This window comes from Megalobrama amblycephala, linkage group LG4 (genome assembly GCF_018812025.1).
Source record: "Megalobrama amblycephala isolate DHTTF-2021 linkage group LG4, ASM1881202v1, whole genome shotgun sequence".
Classification (NCBI taxonomy): Eukaryota; Metazoa; Chordata; class Actinopteri; order Cypriniformes; family Xenocyprididae; genus Megalobrama; species Megalobrama amblycephala.
The window spans coordinates 10,114,493-10,129,427 of NC_063047.1; the positions used below are offsets into that span (position 1 = coordinate 10,114,493).

The 14,935-nt window shown below is 38.7% G+C and overlaps 1 protein-coding gene across 3 annotated transcripts; it reads left to right on the top strand.

Moving 5' to 3' along the window:
* The first annotated feature begins 1,385 nt into the window (after positions 1-1,385).
* On the top strand, positions 1,386-11,538 carry radx (RPA1 related single stranded DNA binding protein). 3 transcript variants are annotated; one of them, XM_048187349.1, is made up of 15 exons: positions 1,386-2,288; positions 3,108-3,250; positions 3,369-3,561; positions 3,708-3,816; positions 5,428-5,528; positions 5,658-5,777; positions 5,869-5,961; positions 6,077-6,247; positions 7,725-7,879; positions 7,980-8,137; positions 8,866-8,910; positions 10,082-10,215; positions 10,480-10,767; positions 10,851-11,015; positions 11,133-11,538. In XM_048187349.1, exons 1-15 carry the CDS (start codon positions 1,733-1,735, stop codon positions 11,279-11,281), a joined length of 2,580 nt encoding a protein of 859 aa, XP_048043306.1. In that variant the 5' UTR covers positions 1,386-1,732; the 3' UTR covers positions 11,282-11,538. The 3 variants fall into 3 exon arrangements, with proteins under 3 accessions (XP_048043306.1, XP_048043305.1, XP_048043307.1); XM_048187348.1 differs by having other exon boundaries at positions 1,387-2,288; positions 7,977-8,137; XM_048187350.1 differs by having other exon boundaries at positions 1,389-2,288; positions 7,977-8,137; positions 10,082-10,170.
* Positions 11,539-14,935: the final 3,397 nt, after the last annotated feature.

Sequence of the window (14,935 nt, forward strand, 5' to 3'; positions counted from 1 at the left end):
GTTCCAATCACTTCCATGGCCACAGGTGTATAAAATCAAGCACCTAGGCATGCAAACTGCTTCTACAAATATTTGTGAAAGAATGGGTCACTCTCAGGAGCTCATTGAATTCAAGTGTGGTACCGTGATAGGTTGCCACCTGTGCAACAAGTCCATTCCTGAAATTTCCTCACCACTAAATATTCCACGGTCAGCTGTTAGTGGTATCATAAAGTGGAAGCAATTGGGAACAACAGCAACTCAGCCACGAAGTGATAGGCCACGTAAAATCACAGAGCGGGGTCAGCGGATGCTGAGATGCACAGTGTGCAGAAGTCGCCAACTTTCTGCAGTCAATAGCTACAGACTCCACACTTCATGTGGCCTTCAGATTAGCTCAAGAACGGTGCGTAGAGAGCTTGATGGAATGGGTTTCCATGGCTGAGCAGCTGCATCCAAGCCTTACATCACCAAGTGCAATGCAAAGCATCGGATGCAGTGGTGTAAAGCACACCGCCACTGGACTCTAGAGCAGCGGAGACGTGTTCTCTGGAGTGACCAATCACGCTTCTGTCTGGCTATCTGATGGACGAGTCTGGGTTTGGCGGTTGCCAGGAGAACGGCACTTGCCTGACTGCATGTGCCAAGTGTAAAGTTTGGTGGAGGGGGGATTATGGTGTGGTGTTGTTCTTCAGGGGTTGGGCTTGGCACCTTAGTTCCAGTGAAAGGAACTCTTAATGCTTCAGCATACCAAGACATTTTGGACAATTTCATGCTCCCAACTTTGTGGGAACAGTTTGGGGATGGCCCCTTCCTGTTCCAACATGACTGCGCACCAGTGCACAAAGCAAGGTCCATAAAGACATGGATAAGTGAGTTTGGTGTTGAGGAACTTGACTGTCCTGCACAGAGTCCTGACCTCAATTCAAATTCAAAAATTAACTTCGAAAACTTAACTGTCATTTCTGAGCTTTAACGTCATCATTGTGTTAAGATGGCAGTACCAGGAAATAAATGTGTGTGGTCACATGACCAAACCTCCCAATAATGTTAGACCTGCCCAGAACTCATGCAGACATCTTAAATTTGCATTATAAATGAACATGTGCTTCATAATAAGAGTAGCTTTTTAATACCACACCAAAATATGTGATGAAAAATTATGGTCACAATTGTGACTGGTGGGATTAAATGGGTTAACAGGTTAATTTGCACTGACTGACAATATGTCAGTCGGTGCCATTGTTTTGTCTCAAGTTTGTTTTGTCACCAGTAGGGTTTTTGTTTTGTTTTTATATATAAAAAGCTAAAATTATTAATTATAAAAATGTCCTAATTTAACTAAGGCTTACTGCTGGCTCAATCTAAACTCTGAAACCAGGCCTAAAAGTGTAAGCTGTCGTGTCCTCCGTGCCTGTAGTTGGCGGTGCTGCTTACTTTCATAACTTTGTACTGCTCATCATTCGGGAAGAAGAAACACGAACTCGTCGCGCGCTTGGAGTTTGTTTACATTCCGTGAGGTTCGAGCTGACTTAAAGTTGCAATAAATGACAATGCCATGAGCTATAAAATAGCGTAAACTTCTATTACGTCAAAATGTAAAAGAATAAAGTAAAGTTCACATATGTAAGCTTAGCACGTCTATATACAGTCACTCTCATAGACTTATACACATATTAAGCTATTAAACGTCATTAAATGTTTCGATCTGGTTCGGGCCAGATCGTGTAGAGGTTTGGGTCTGGTTTCAGTGATGGCAGGTGCAGCGGAGCACCATGACAGCGGGTCCGGTTCTGCTCTTCAGGCGGTGTTTGATCAGCTGCGGTCCGCGTACACTCTCTCCCTGACCCTCACCAGCCCGCTGTGCCTGGCTGTCACCGCTCTGGACCGCTACTTGAGCTTACAACATCCCTCCGGTGAGAGCTACAGCTACGACCTGACGATCACGGACGGCCAATGGCGGATGAAGTGTCAGCTGGCGGACAGTCTGACTCGGTGGGTCCGGACGGGCTCGTTGCGCTGCGGTGCCGGGGTCCTGGTGTCCCAGCTGTCATTGGTTCACGATGAGACGAGACTGAGTCACAGTTACTTGAGGATAGACGGCATTCACAGCGTCGTGGAGCTTCCTGAGAGATTTCTGTCCATTAAAGACGTAGAGAAAATCCCGCAGTGGTGCCAGGACTATGTGACCCGATCCGATGGACCCCTGCAGCTCAGCAGAAAATATTATTTACCACTGTGGATAAACGATGATCCGTATGGGAGCGTGTGGATTCCGAACAACCCACCTCCAGACGTGGTTATTGATGGTATGAGATCATGTGGTGATATATATTAATTGAATTCTTATATTAAAGGTTTAAATAAAAAATGGAAGTTTCATATTACAAAATTTAGCCTAAAGCCTCAGTTTAGGACCAAAATGTTTGCTTGTAGTTATTAATAAACTTAAGGGATAGTTCACCCAAAAATGAAAATTGTCATCATTTACTCACCCTCAAGTTGTTCCAAACCTGTAAAAATTTCTTTGTTCTGCTGAACACAAAGGAAGATATTTTGAAGAAAGTTTGTAACCAGGCCACTTTTGGGGCACCATTGACTTCCATAGTAGGAAAAAAAATACTATGGAAGTCAATGGTGCCCCAAAACTGTTCAGTTTCCCACATTCTTTAAAATATCTTTCTTTGTGTTCAACATAACTAAAAAAAAATATATACTGGTTTGGAACAACCTGCGGGTGAGTAAATGATGACAGAATTTTCATTTTTGGGTGAACTATCCCTTTATAAGTGCCATACATACAATAAAATATTTGTATATAAATGAATAATATAAATGAATTGTAAAAATAATTAATTATGTATACAGATAAATAGTTTATAATAAATACTTCAATATTCCTTTAAAAAAAAGAATATTCACTTTTGATTTCATGGTGACAAATAATAATAGCTTAAAAGGGTTGGATAATTGAGTCAATGTTGTATGTCAAAAATTGTGTGCAAAAAAATGAGAACAATGAGAGAATTTACATGTTAATAATATTCAAACACAGCTGTTGTTTGGACATAAATTGTGTTATTTATTCCATTATATCTGGTTAATGTTGTTGTCTTTCTGTTTGTCAGTCTCTAGAATCACTCTTGTGGCGGATCTGGACGCATTCTTTCACAGTTCCAGGCGGCCTCTCCCACTACTGGTCCGAATTCTGCATAGGTCCAGGATCCGGTACTATGGAAAACCAGGACAAAACATTGACTTCCCATTTCAGGTGAGTTGAGGTTATAAGTCACATTGTTTTTTGTCTGCAGGTATTGATTTCTTTAGCGGGTCAAAACACTCTTGAGTTATAATCTTTCTTCTTCTTTTCCGCTCCCTCTCTGTTTCAGGTGTACTGTGAGGTGGCTGATCAGAGTGGCGTCATGTCTATGGTTGTATGGAATGATCTTTGTCCTGAGTGGTTCAACAGACTGACAGTTGGCTCGGTTCTATATCTGCAGCAGTACTCGTTGAAACACAGTTATCAGAAGCGCTCTAGACCGCAGATCCGCACACTCTCTCTTATGACTTTCCACTCCATTGGTATGAACTCCAGAGCTTTTCCAAAGCTAGCTTCCTTATGCTACAATTTCAGCTGGGTTTGTGTTATACAGGTTCAGTATTGGACCATTTCATGGAAAAGTTACATTATTTCAGCTCTTTTGTTGTGGTTGTTTTGTGTGTTGTAGAGATCTGCTTAAATCCTCGAAGTCCTGCATCGGTAGTGACGGTGATTCCACCAAAAAGTGTTCAGCCTCAGTGGGGTCTGCCTGATGTCCCATACAACTTTGCCACAAGGTACACATATTCACCACTCACAAACACATTCACCCAAAAAGTTCACCCAAAAATGAAAATAATGTCAGTTATTACTCACCCTCATGTCATTCCACACCCGTAAGATCTTCATTCATTTTCGGAACACAAATTAAGATATTTTGATTAAATCCGATGGCTCAGTGAGGCCTGCATTCACAGCAATGACATTTCCTCTCTCAAGATCCATAAAGGTACTAAAAACATATTTAAAGGGATAGTTCACCCAAAAATGAAAATTTGATGTTTATTTTTTACCTCTAAAACACCACTATGTCCAAACGCGTTCAGCATTCGCTTAGTGATGTCTGATCTCGCTCTGACAACGGCAGTGATGTCTCGCGCATATACTTCAATGAGAGCGAGACATCACTGCCGCTGTCAGAGCACGATCAGACCTCACTAACGAGTGCTGCACGCGGTTGGACATAGTGGTGTATTAGAGTTAAAAAATGATATAAATACTGTTCGGTTTATCGCACAAACCGATCGTTTCGTGTCTTAGGACATCAATGTGTCGTCACGAGCCGCAGGGTTTAATTTGGACTTGTTTATGCAAGTTTTATTTACTCTTATAGTAGAAGTTCCCATCCACTAGCATTATTTGACTGACAGATGGCAACGGTTGGAGTTAAAAATCATCATTTGTGTTCTACTGAAGAAACAAAGTCACCTACATCTTGGATGCACTGGGGGTAAGCAGATAAACATCAAATTTTCATTTTTGGGTGAACTATCCCTTTAAATCAGTTCATGTAAGTTCAGTGGTTCTACCGTAATATTATAAAGCAACAAGAATACTTTTTGTGTGCCAAAAAACAAAATAAAAAACTTTTCAACAATATAGTGATGGGCCGATTTCAAAACACTGCTTCGGAGCTTTACGAATTTTTGTACATTTTGTTTGTACATTACATTCAAAAGTTTGGGGTCAGAAAGATTTTTTTTTTTTTCTTCTTTTTTTAAACTTTTTTAAATATTTTTATTCAGGAAGGATGCATTGCATTGCTAAAAAGCTAAAGTATCATTTACTGTTACAAAAAAATTCTGTTTTATAAAACTGCCAATCTTTTGAACTTTCTATTAATCAAAAATGTATCACGGTTTCCACAAAATTATTAATCAGCACAACTGTTTTTAACAACGATAAAAATAACAAATGTTTCTTGACCATCAAATCAGCATATTAGAATGATTTATGATGGGACTGTGTGACACTAAAGCGTAATGGCTGCTGAAAATTCAGCTTTGCCATCACAGGAATAATAGGTAAATAAAATATACATTAATAATAATAATATTTCACAACACTGTTTTTACTATATTTTTAATCAAATAAATGCAGCCTTGATGCTTTTTTCAAAAACATGTAAAATGTTGTGTAAAAATATATCTTTCTGACCCCTTACTGGAGCATAATTAAAGTGTTAGGGTGATTTTATAGCATTATGGTTTTTAATTTTTATTACCTTTAATGTTACTCTTTTTGTCTTACTGACAATACATGTTAATTTGTCATGAAGCCAAACAACAATTTTCCACATTGTGGATAATAAAGTCACTTAACTAAATGAAACCTCTTTCTGTGATCAGGTCAGAGGTGGACTCGATGAACAGTAACCAAGCCTGTGATGTCATTGGTCTAGTGACTTATGTGGGCCGGGTTGAGCGAATCAGGAGCAAGGAAAAGACAGGTATTTATCAGTTATTAATGCTTGCTAATGCAAGCTTCATTATTAATATTCATACTTAAGGTTGACTATTTTATCAAACCATCATTACATCTGCAAATTTGTAAATGTATGTTTGTGTGTGTTTTTGAGGACCTGAAAAGTTTTGGGCTTATCGCTGGGTACATGCAGTGGATGGGACAACTGACTCTCCCTTTATCCTGGAGATCTTCTCCTCATCCCAGCCAGAGATCTTCAACAACATCTGCCCTAGTAAAACATCAGCCCATGGCTTTATGTCCACAAGCTTTATATTTCTCTTATGCTAAATAACCTTATTTGACTCTCGCTCACTCTCTCTCAGTGACGTATCTGGTGTGCACTCAGATGAGAGTGTGTCAAACAGGCTGTTCTGTGTATCTGACCAGTAGCACAGAAACACAGCTCTTCATCACAGGTAATTTAAAATAGCTGATTTGTCTGGATTTAAACAGGTCATTTCAGCTACAATGAGGTCACAGATAACCACAATCAGCTCAGCTATAATTATATCTGTGTTTTTGCATTAACAGGCTGCCATAAAAAGCAGCCCTATGTCAGTGAGCCAAAAGTGAAAGCGTTCATCCAGTGGACCAAGACACTGAAGGACAATGTCATGCTGCGGAGGACTGCAGTTGGAGGACACTACTGCTACCCTCCTGCCCCACCCACCTTCACACCAACCACCAATAGCAACATGACCAGTAAGATTTTACTTCCTTAAAGTCCCCGTGAAATCAAAATTGACCATTTTTTTTTTTATGGAATATCACAGTATTTATTATACATGATTTATCTGTTCACATTATTTTTTTATTTTAATTTTTATTTAATAATTTTTTTTAATTCAATTTTCAATCAAGACTTCTCTGATAATGTTTACTGCTCGAGGGTGGGACTACCTTTCACTCACATGAGATCACAGCAATAGCCACAGCGATCCAATCAATTCCCAATGGACAAAATCCCATCCAACACTTTTTCTTGCTCAAGAAGCCGTTTCACTCTTCTATACGTCACAATAGGGAAGAAATAATTTCCGTACCATGTTGACTTTAAATTTAGACAGTAGCGAATAAGATCGTTGCACACAGTCATGAGTTAATTGATTTCCAATGTTCAGTCTTCAGACAATATTTAATGTTAAAGTTCCCCTGCAGTCAATCATTTTATCCCTTAAAATTCATCAAAATGACATTTAACCCTTTTTGTACAGTGAAAATCATTTCTTCCTGCCTTAAAAAAGCTTGAATGTAACTCTACACATTTGATTCATTTTGTAAACATGGATTCATGAATATGCAAGTTAGTCCCCGTATCCACTCAATCACACCAGCTTGGACTACCTGATCCCCAGTCAACTGTAGTTTGTAGTAAGCAAGTGGAAATATTGTTCTTATTCAGCCATATATGTTTGAACCAGAAACTGATTCAGAAGAAGCGGAAGAGTGAACTACAGTATACAGGCTACAAGTCGACGTATCAGAATGGTAATGCATTTTATGTGTCGCTCTCTACAACGTCACGCACAGAACATTAATTGGCATGATTAGCTTTTGGCTTGACTAATTTAACAAAGAAAACAAAACCAACAAACAAAGCAAATAATGTGTTGCTAATGTTACACAAACCATGTTGCCTTTCGCCATCTCAGAGTCAGACAGCTGCCTTCTAAAAATCAGCATCCTTAGAAACGCTTTGAACATGGTAGTCAGTGGAGAAATGCCCCGCTCGCACGTTAACGGGATTGGTTGCATGTGATGGTAGGACACTGGAGCAGTTTCAAACGCCGTTTTTTTTTTGAGACTGTCTTTGGTAAACTGCAGTTTTAAAGGGATAGTTCACCCAAAAATGAAAATTCTATCATTTACTCCCATCAGCTGTTTGGTTACTGTCATTCTTCAAAATATCTTCTTTTGTGTTCAGCAGAAGAAAGAAATTCATACAGGTTTGGAACAGGTGAGTAAATGATGACAGAATCTCCATTTTTGAGTGAACTATCCCTTTAATGAGAAAATACTCAGAAATGGTGTTGGCTGATGGATTTGCACATGTTTCGTCTTAAAGCATATTAAAAATACCACAGACATATAAACAGAATTAAAAGCTTGATTTTCACCACACAGGATCTTTAAGAATTTAATTAAACACATGAAAAATGTTTAATCCTGTGTGTTGTAGATGAGTTATCAATTACAGCCATTGCTGAGCTGAAGGGGGAGCTGGAGAGTCTGCAGTACAGGGAGCACAGGAGAGTTGCTGTACAGGGTTATGTAGCTGCTGTGCAGTACCACACCTGGCCACCACAGCCTGAACTGCCACATAGTGAACAACAGGTCTGTATTTCTGAATCAAGATGAAACAGCCAGTCAGCCAAGAAATCGAAATGTGCTGACAAAAATAAAAACACCATTGGTGATATCTATAATAAAGCAGGAGGGCGTCTCAGTACAAGGGGTCAGTGACAATGGAGCTGCCATTCCTTCCTCCACAAAGGATGAAATGACTCTGTCACAGAGAGAAATGGATTCAACCTCACCTGATTCGGACATTACAGTCTCACCCAAACGCAGGAGAGTGCAGACAGGCACTAGGTAAGGCGTTCTTAACCAGTACAAGTAGCCTTAGCGAATCATATATTTTTCATTATACACTACCATTCAAAGGTTTGGGGTCAGTGAGATTTCTTTTAATGTTTTTGAAAGAAGTCTTTTATGCTCACCAAGACTGCATTTATTAGATCACAAATACTGTAAAAACAGTGCAATTTAAAATAACTGTTTTCTATTTTAAAATATTACAAAATGTAATTTATTCCTGCGATGACAAAGCTGAATTTTCATCATCATTACTCCAGTCTTCAGTGCCTCATGATCCTTTAGAAATCATTCTAATCTGCTGATTTGGTGCTCAAGAAATATTTCTTATTATCAATGTTAAAAACAATGATGCTTAATATTTCTGTGGGAACCATGATACATTTTTATCAGGATTATTTGATTAAAAGAACTGCATCTATTTGAAATAGATATTTTTGTAACATTTATAAATCAACCCAAACTTTTGAACAGCAGTGTAAATGTTTAAGGAAAAATCTAAAGACAAATAATTCCATTGTGAAAGGGACAAAAATGTCACAATAAAAAATAATACAAAATACCGTTTCTTGGCAGGTAAGAAATTTATAGCTGGTTTACTTGCCAGTGGCAGGTGTGGCTAGGAAGCTAAATAAATATTGCTTAATTAGTGTAATTACTTTAAGTAATTAAAATGTTTTTAATTTCATTAGTATGTCACCAAATTTTTCTCCCTCTTTGTTTAGATTGCATCGTCAGTATTTCACCAGATCCAAAATGCAGTCCAACAGGTAATCTAAGTACATTCCACTTTGTCACACTTGAATGAATGAATGAATTGGGCAGAATTTCATAAGAATTCATTATTCAATTTTACATCTACATGTTAATTATGTAAAGTATTCTTCTAAATTGAAATATTGTATGCTAAAGCCCATAAATACAACAAATCACTCTTCAGTTAAAGGCACAATGTGTAAGATTTTTGGATTAAAATATCCAAAAACCACTAGAACAATGTTATGTATTTTGTTGACTTGTGTACTTGCATTATTCCAAATGTTTCCAAGAATGTTTAAATCCAGAGAAATCTGCTATTTTAACCAATGTAACAACCCGTGTCATTGTGTCGACCCGCCTGTCAGTGACATCATATCCGCTTTACCCTCAATTTCCAAGCAACTGTTTGAATACATTTATCACAGAAAACAAATCATTGTTATATAGCTCAACATGGTTAGTCTTGTTTGAATCTCTTGTTTTCTTGATTTTGTCAAGTGGCTAACATAGCAAAATCAGAAAGAGCTTTATTTGTAGTGCCAATACAGCATTTTCTTCACCATACAATGTTTTAAAATGAATTGCCTGGCATTTAGCAACACAAGCCATCCAGCTTTTATTAATATGATTTTCTAATATCGATCTAGCTTACTGCAATGTGCAACAAGTGAAATAAAGTGACCTGTATAAATAGTAATTCAGCACTTGCAGCCGTTTCATTTAAATTAAATTAAATAATATGAATTTAAATGATCAAATGTCACTGAAACAGAGTTCAAGTCCAGAGAAAGAGGCGAACGTTAAACGTAACTTTAATCGTATCTTTAATCATAAAATATACATAAACAACAAAACAAAAGAAGTGGTGAAACTTGCATACTGTGCCTTTAAGCATACTAATAATAACAGAACATCTATATAAAAAATCTTTTTCACCTTCTAGTTAAGTATCATATATTTTAATCTGAAAACTTGCCTGTTGTTTTAAGTTACACCCAGTCTTGTATTACTGAGATTGAAATGGGATCCGAGCAACAGAAATTAAATTTGATGTATTTTCATTCTATAGTCGAATACTGTTTATATTTAACATTTATTCAATTTCAATGCCTTGCCCTATAGACTTCCATTGTAAGTGCATTAAAAGAATATATATATATTTTTTTTTTCATTTATGTACAGTGCAGGTATCCAGGTGGCCTCTACCTCTCATGAAGAGGAGGAACAACAACAATGGGACGAAGGGGATTTGGAGTCAGAGGAATCTGAGGGTGAAGATAAACACACATCAGTTAGAAAGTCAGCTGTAGGAAAAGGTGTTGCATCCTCTGAACATCACTGACATACAGGGGTTGGACACTGAAACTGAAACACCAGGTTTTGGGCCACAATAATTTATTAGTACAGTGTAGGACCTCCTTTTGCAGCCAATACAGCATCAGTTTGTCTTGGGAATGACAGATACAAGTCCTGCACAGAGGCCAAAGGGATTTTGAGAAAAACATTAATAAATCTTACTTATCTCAAACTTCTAAACGGTATTGTAATATCAAATATTGTTTTGGGGTTTTTTTCTAAAGAGACTGACCAGACATCGCAAGTCCCAGGTGTACAGCAAGCTGCTATCCACCCCACTGCATTATGGGAGAGCAGAGTCTGGCCGTTAGCGAAACAGAAAGTGACAGATCACTTTTGCTGTGGCAGACTCGATCAGGAAAGCATTCCTGAAAAATTCCACTTTGATGACAGAGAAGTTCTACTACATGACCTGAACCTGAGCCCAGCCAGATGGAACCCCGATCTGACCTCACAGACGCATACGCGCACACCTGTGGCCTGCACCGGCTACTTCATGCTCACGATTCTGGGTGAGAGCAGCACTTGCAGCTCACCATGTTGTGGAATGGAGCTTCAGCTTCAGGTAATAACTGGAGCTCTCTTCTTCTCTCAGGGCTGAATCAAACGGCTGCAGTAGATGTTCTGTTGGTACCCGTTGTCTCATCTGATGACCCCAGAGCTGCCGGAGTGCCGCAAACTCAGCATGACAACTCACTGCTGTCCTGCATTTCATCAGGACGTCTGTGTGTTCAGCCAGACGGCAGCTGCCCCACACCAGGTGTGTATGTGTTTTATCACTCTGCTCTGTTCACATCCTCAGTCTCTGCTGAATAACCTGTGAGTCACACTGACATACTGTAGCACTGAAGTTTTTTTTTTCTTTTTTTCCCTGCAGGGTCGTTGATGAGTTCTGCCCCTCAGCTGGAGTCAGAACGTGTGGTCTGTATTGTTGATCTGTGTCTGCTTGGAGAACGCAGGGTAGAAATGATCTGCTCTAAACTCTACAGGACAGCAGACGTCTGCCAGCCCAGCAGCACTCAATGAGAGGCCACGCATCACAAAAACGATCATGAAAAAAAAAAAAGTCCTGTGCAAGTCAGATGACAAATGTGCTGGGAATGATGTCAGTGTGTTCTTGTTACTTTAGGGGATTGGAAGACTGATTTTATGTGCAAAGTGACTTTTTTTTTTTTTGAAAGGTTTTTCTTTTTTTTGTAATTGTATTAATATGGTTATAACCTTTTGTTTGTACTTTCAGGAAACATTTTAGAAGAATAAACTCAAAATGTTCTTTAAATCTATTTATTTTTGTCTCATGCTTTTAGTTTTTGTACAGGCAACACAGATTCATGTATAGACAGTATAAATTAATGTAAACATGCACTCTGTCTTGTCAGTTCCCTCTGAGAAATACTAAGGCTTTTCACATCTGAAATAGTTGACTGGGTCTTTCTACCCCGAGTAAAAGTAATCCTGTTTATCTTTCACGTTTCACACTGTTCATACTTTACCCAGGGTTAACAATTAATCCTGGGGATTCACATTAATCCTGACGTTTCACACTGTAAATTCCTAAACCCAGATTTAACATTTTTATTTGCATATTCGCTGTGTCAGTGTCATTATTGCACATCCTCATCCTCACAATATACTGCCGTTATTCCTGAAGGTGCTTTTCGGACTATAAATGTAAGAATAAATCACTCTCTTTACTCCAATTCACGTGTTTTCAGAATCAGAGTTTTATTGCTAAGTATGTTTACACATAAAAGGAATTTGTCTTGGTGACAGGAGCTTCTAGAGCAGAGGAAAGTACAAAGATAGTGCCACTTTTTCCCTCAAACCCTGAAATGTTCATACAACAAGTGGTGTTTGTGTGACCATCCAAAGCACGTGAATGAGGCAACTGATTGGCTGTCTGTTGCTAAGCGTCTAGCCGTAACATTATGCAGTTTCACGTTGTACACTTTTAGCACCACAATGCGGTGTTAAAAATGCAAAATTGGTGCTTCATAACCCTGGATAAAAGCGGTACTAACCCCACTTCTGAATTACAAGTGTGAATCGTTTCTTTACCCGGGGTTAAGAACGACGCTAAGCACATCTTGAAAAGCCCTTGTGAAATTAAAGATGCAGCATTAACACACATTTTGAAATGGTCATTAACCGCACAGATAATTTTAATCACATTTTTTCAATTTTTTAAACGAAGAGTCTGATTACAAGAATGAGTAGATAAAGCTTTATGTATTCTATCCTATCCCCTGTAAAATGCATTTTTAGAAAATACATGTATATATTGAATGTTTTTGTTCATATAAAAATAAGTATTTGGTGTGGTCCAGTTTTAAAAGTAATTTTTAACGGTATAAAATGAACAAACGTACTGTTGCTACAGGAATTTAGGTCAGAAATAAACCTGGAGATGAGGCTAAGGGACTACAGGCATTTTATTAAAATACTGTAACCCTGGATTTTCCTTGATAGTGTTACACTGAGAAAGAGCAACTATGTGTAGACAACATGTGTTAACACAGAAATGTGGCCTTGTGTGCGTGTGTGTTTGATATCCCTGCTGAGGTAAGAAACTTCTCATAAGAGTGAACCATCACAGAAAGAAAGAAACAACATTACCTTCTTCACCACATCACATCATTGGTAAAACATGAACCTGATTACCAAACGATTAAACTCTGCTGGAAACATGGCACATTAAAACATCTCATCATTTCCAACTTTCTCTCCGCTGCACGGTTACTCTTGCTCATTCAGCTTCGTGTGCTGTACATGTCTGCGTCTTCTGGATTAGACTGGCCGTGGTCGAGCAGAGAAGGGTCAGGAACAAAGCGTGACTTCACTAAGATAAAAAGAGAGGGGGAATATAAGTATGAGGAGAAGAGGATGCGCTTATGCTGAATAATTGTATTTTTTAAGATATACAAGAAGATGCATATTAATTGATGCAGCACCAAAATGTCATAATTAAACAAACATGGAGGCATTTACTGACCAGTATAAACTGGTTTGGAGTCAGAAAGTCTTTTTTGCATAAATTAGTAAAGACTTTTATATAGTTACAAAACATTTCTACTTCAAATAAATGCGTGACCAAACAACTGTGTGGGAGCAGGAGAATGATAAAATAAAAATATATATAAAGCATAAATTACACTCTTAAAGTCCCTGTAAAGTCAATTCTGAGAATTCTTTCTAAACACTTTATAAATGTTACAAATGTATTGCTGAAACACATTACAAAGTCTGTGAATTGTGTAATGCTTAATTGTGAAGTTAGAGCGTTAAACAGTTTTTCACCAAGTCTCTGCTCAGGATTTTTTGGGCGGAGCTAAAATGGGGGTCTGATGACGCACTTGGACCCCCAAACATAGCCCCTCCCCTAACACTATATAACTGTCGATGACGCACCGAGCGTGGCACCTCCTCTAACTCTACAGCGGTTCACTCCATAGACATATTATATGTCTATGGTTCACTCGCTCAATCTCGAGTGTCATTACAGTTATACAGCCCTTTGCACATTTAGCTAGTAATGCCGTCGTCACGCAAATACATATTACATGGTTGTTATAATATACGATATGCTCGGTCTCCTTATTTATATTTCCTAAAACGATGATATGAAGGATTAAAGTGATCGTTCTACACCGGATAATTTTACAAACTTTCATCAGACAGCTGGGATTCACAGATAATCCGCTGTTTTTGGTGAATGTGACTGAACAGACCTCGGCCTTCCTACCGTCCCACCGATAGCCGATGATATATGGGGCCGGACAGAGTCTCTCCCGTCCCGGCCTTCATCCTCCCGTCTCGCGGCGCCGTCATTTGTCGACTCGACAACAGTCGGCAGTACGTGCCCATCGATGAGTGTAAATTGCCGAGTTTGCTCATGTTATAATTAGTAGGTAGTCCACAGTAACTCTACTAAAATTTGTAACCCTCTAAATGATTCTTTTTATATGCATAAGTATGTTTGACTCGTTGTTGAGACGGCAGTTCTCGCGAGTGGGCGTGGTTTCAGCGCCGACAGCGGACACGCCCCCAGCGTTTGAGAGCAGAGAGCGCTGCCTATTTTTTTCGAAATTTTGATAACTTATTTCATTTACTTGCAGATTTTTTTAATCATTCAAATTTGGCTGGGTGGTTAATAACACATTTTTTCTGCGCTGTGACAAACTCAGAACACATACTTTAAAATGACTTTACAGGGACTTTAATGTGCATATTTTGCTCTTAATTAACCTTCGTCAGGTACTAAAAAAACTAAACTGATAAATTCATCCATTTTATTGAACAGGAATTTCCTAGGAAGGATGGAATATTAAAAAAATAAATAATAAAAGTTCTCTCACCTGTGGCTGGCTCAACTACAGGAGGTTCAGATGAAAGCGGGGCCTCTTCAGCTGGGGATGGAGCCAGAGGAATGGCTTCTTCAGCAGGGGGCATTGAAACAGAAGCAGGTCCCTCATCTACTGTGGTTGTGGTGGCTTCTTCAGGAAGGATGGGGGCAGGGGGTGTGGTTTCCTCTACTGCAGATGTAGTTGAGGGCGTAGCCTCTTCTATAACAATTGTAGGTATAGGATCTTCAAGTTCTGGACTAGTAGGGGCAGATTCTGGGATAATTTCAGGATCAGACTCCGCAAGAGGAATAACATCTGTTTCAGTGGAAAGTGATGG

Bases quoted from the DNA above. Each gene is read 5' to 3' on its own strand.
- radx (XM_048187348.1), top strand. From the start codon at position 1,733: ATGGCAGGTGCAGCGGAGCACCATGACAGCGGGTCCGGTTCTGCTCTT. The intron at 10,216-10,479 runs GTGTTGCATCCT...TTTTTTCTAAAG, and splicing joins AAAGTCAGCTGTAGGAAAAG to AGACTGACCAGACATCGCAA. The intron at 11,016-11,132 runs GTGTGTATGTGT...TTTTCCCTGCAG, and splicing joins CGGCAGCTGCCCCACACCAG to GGTCGTTGATGAGTTCTGCC.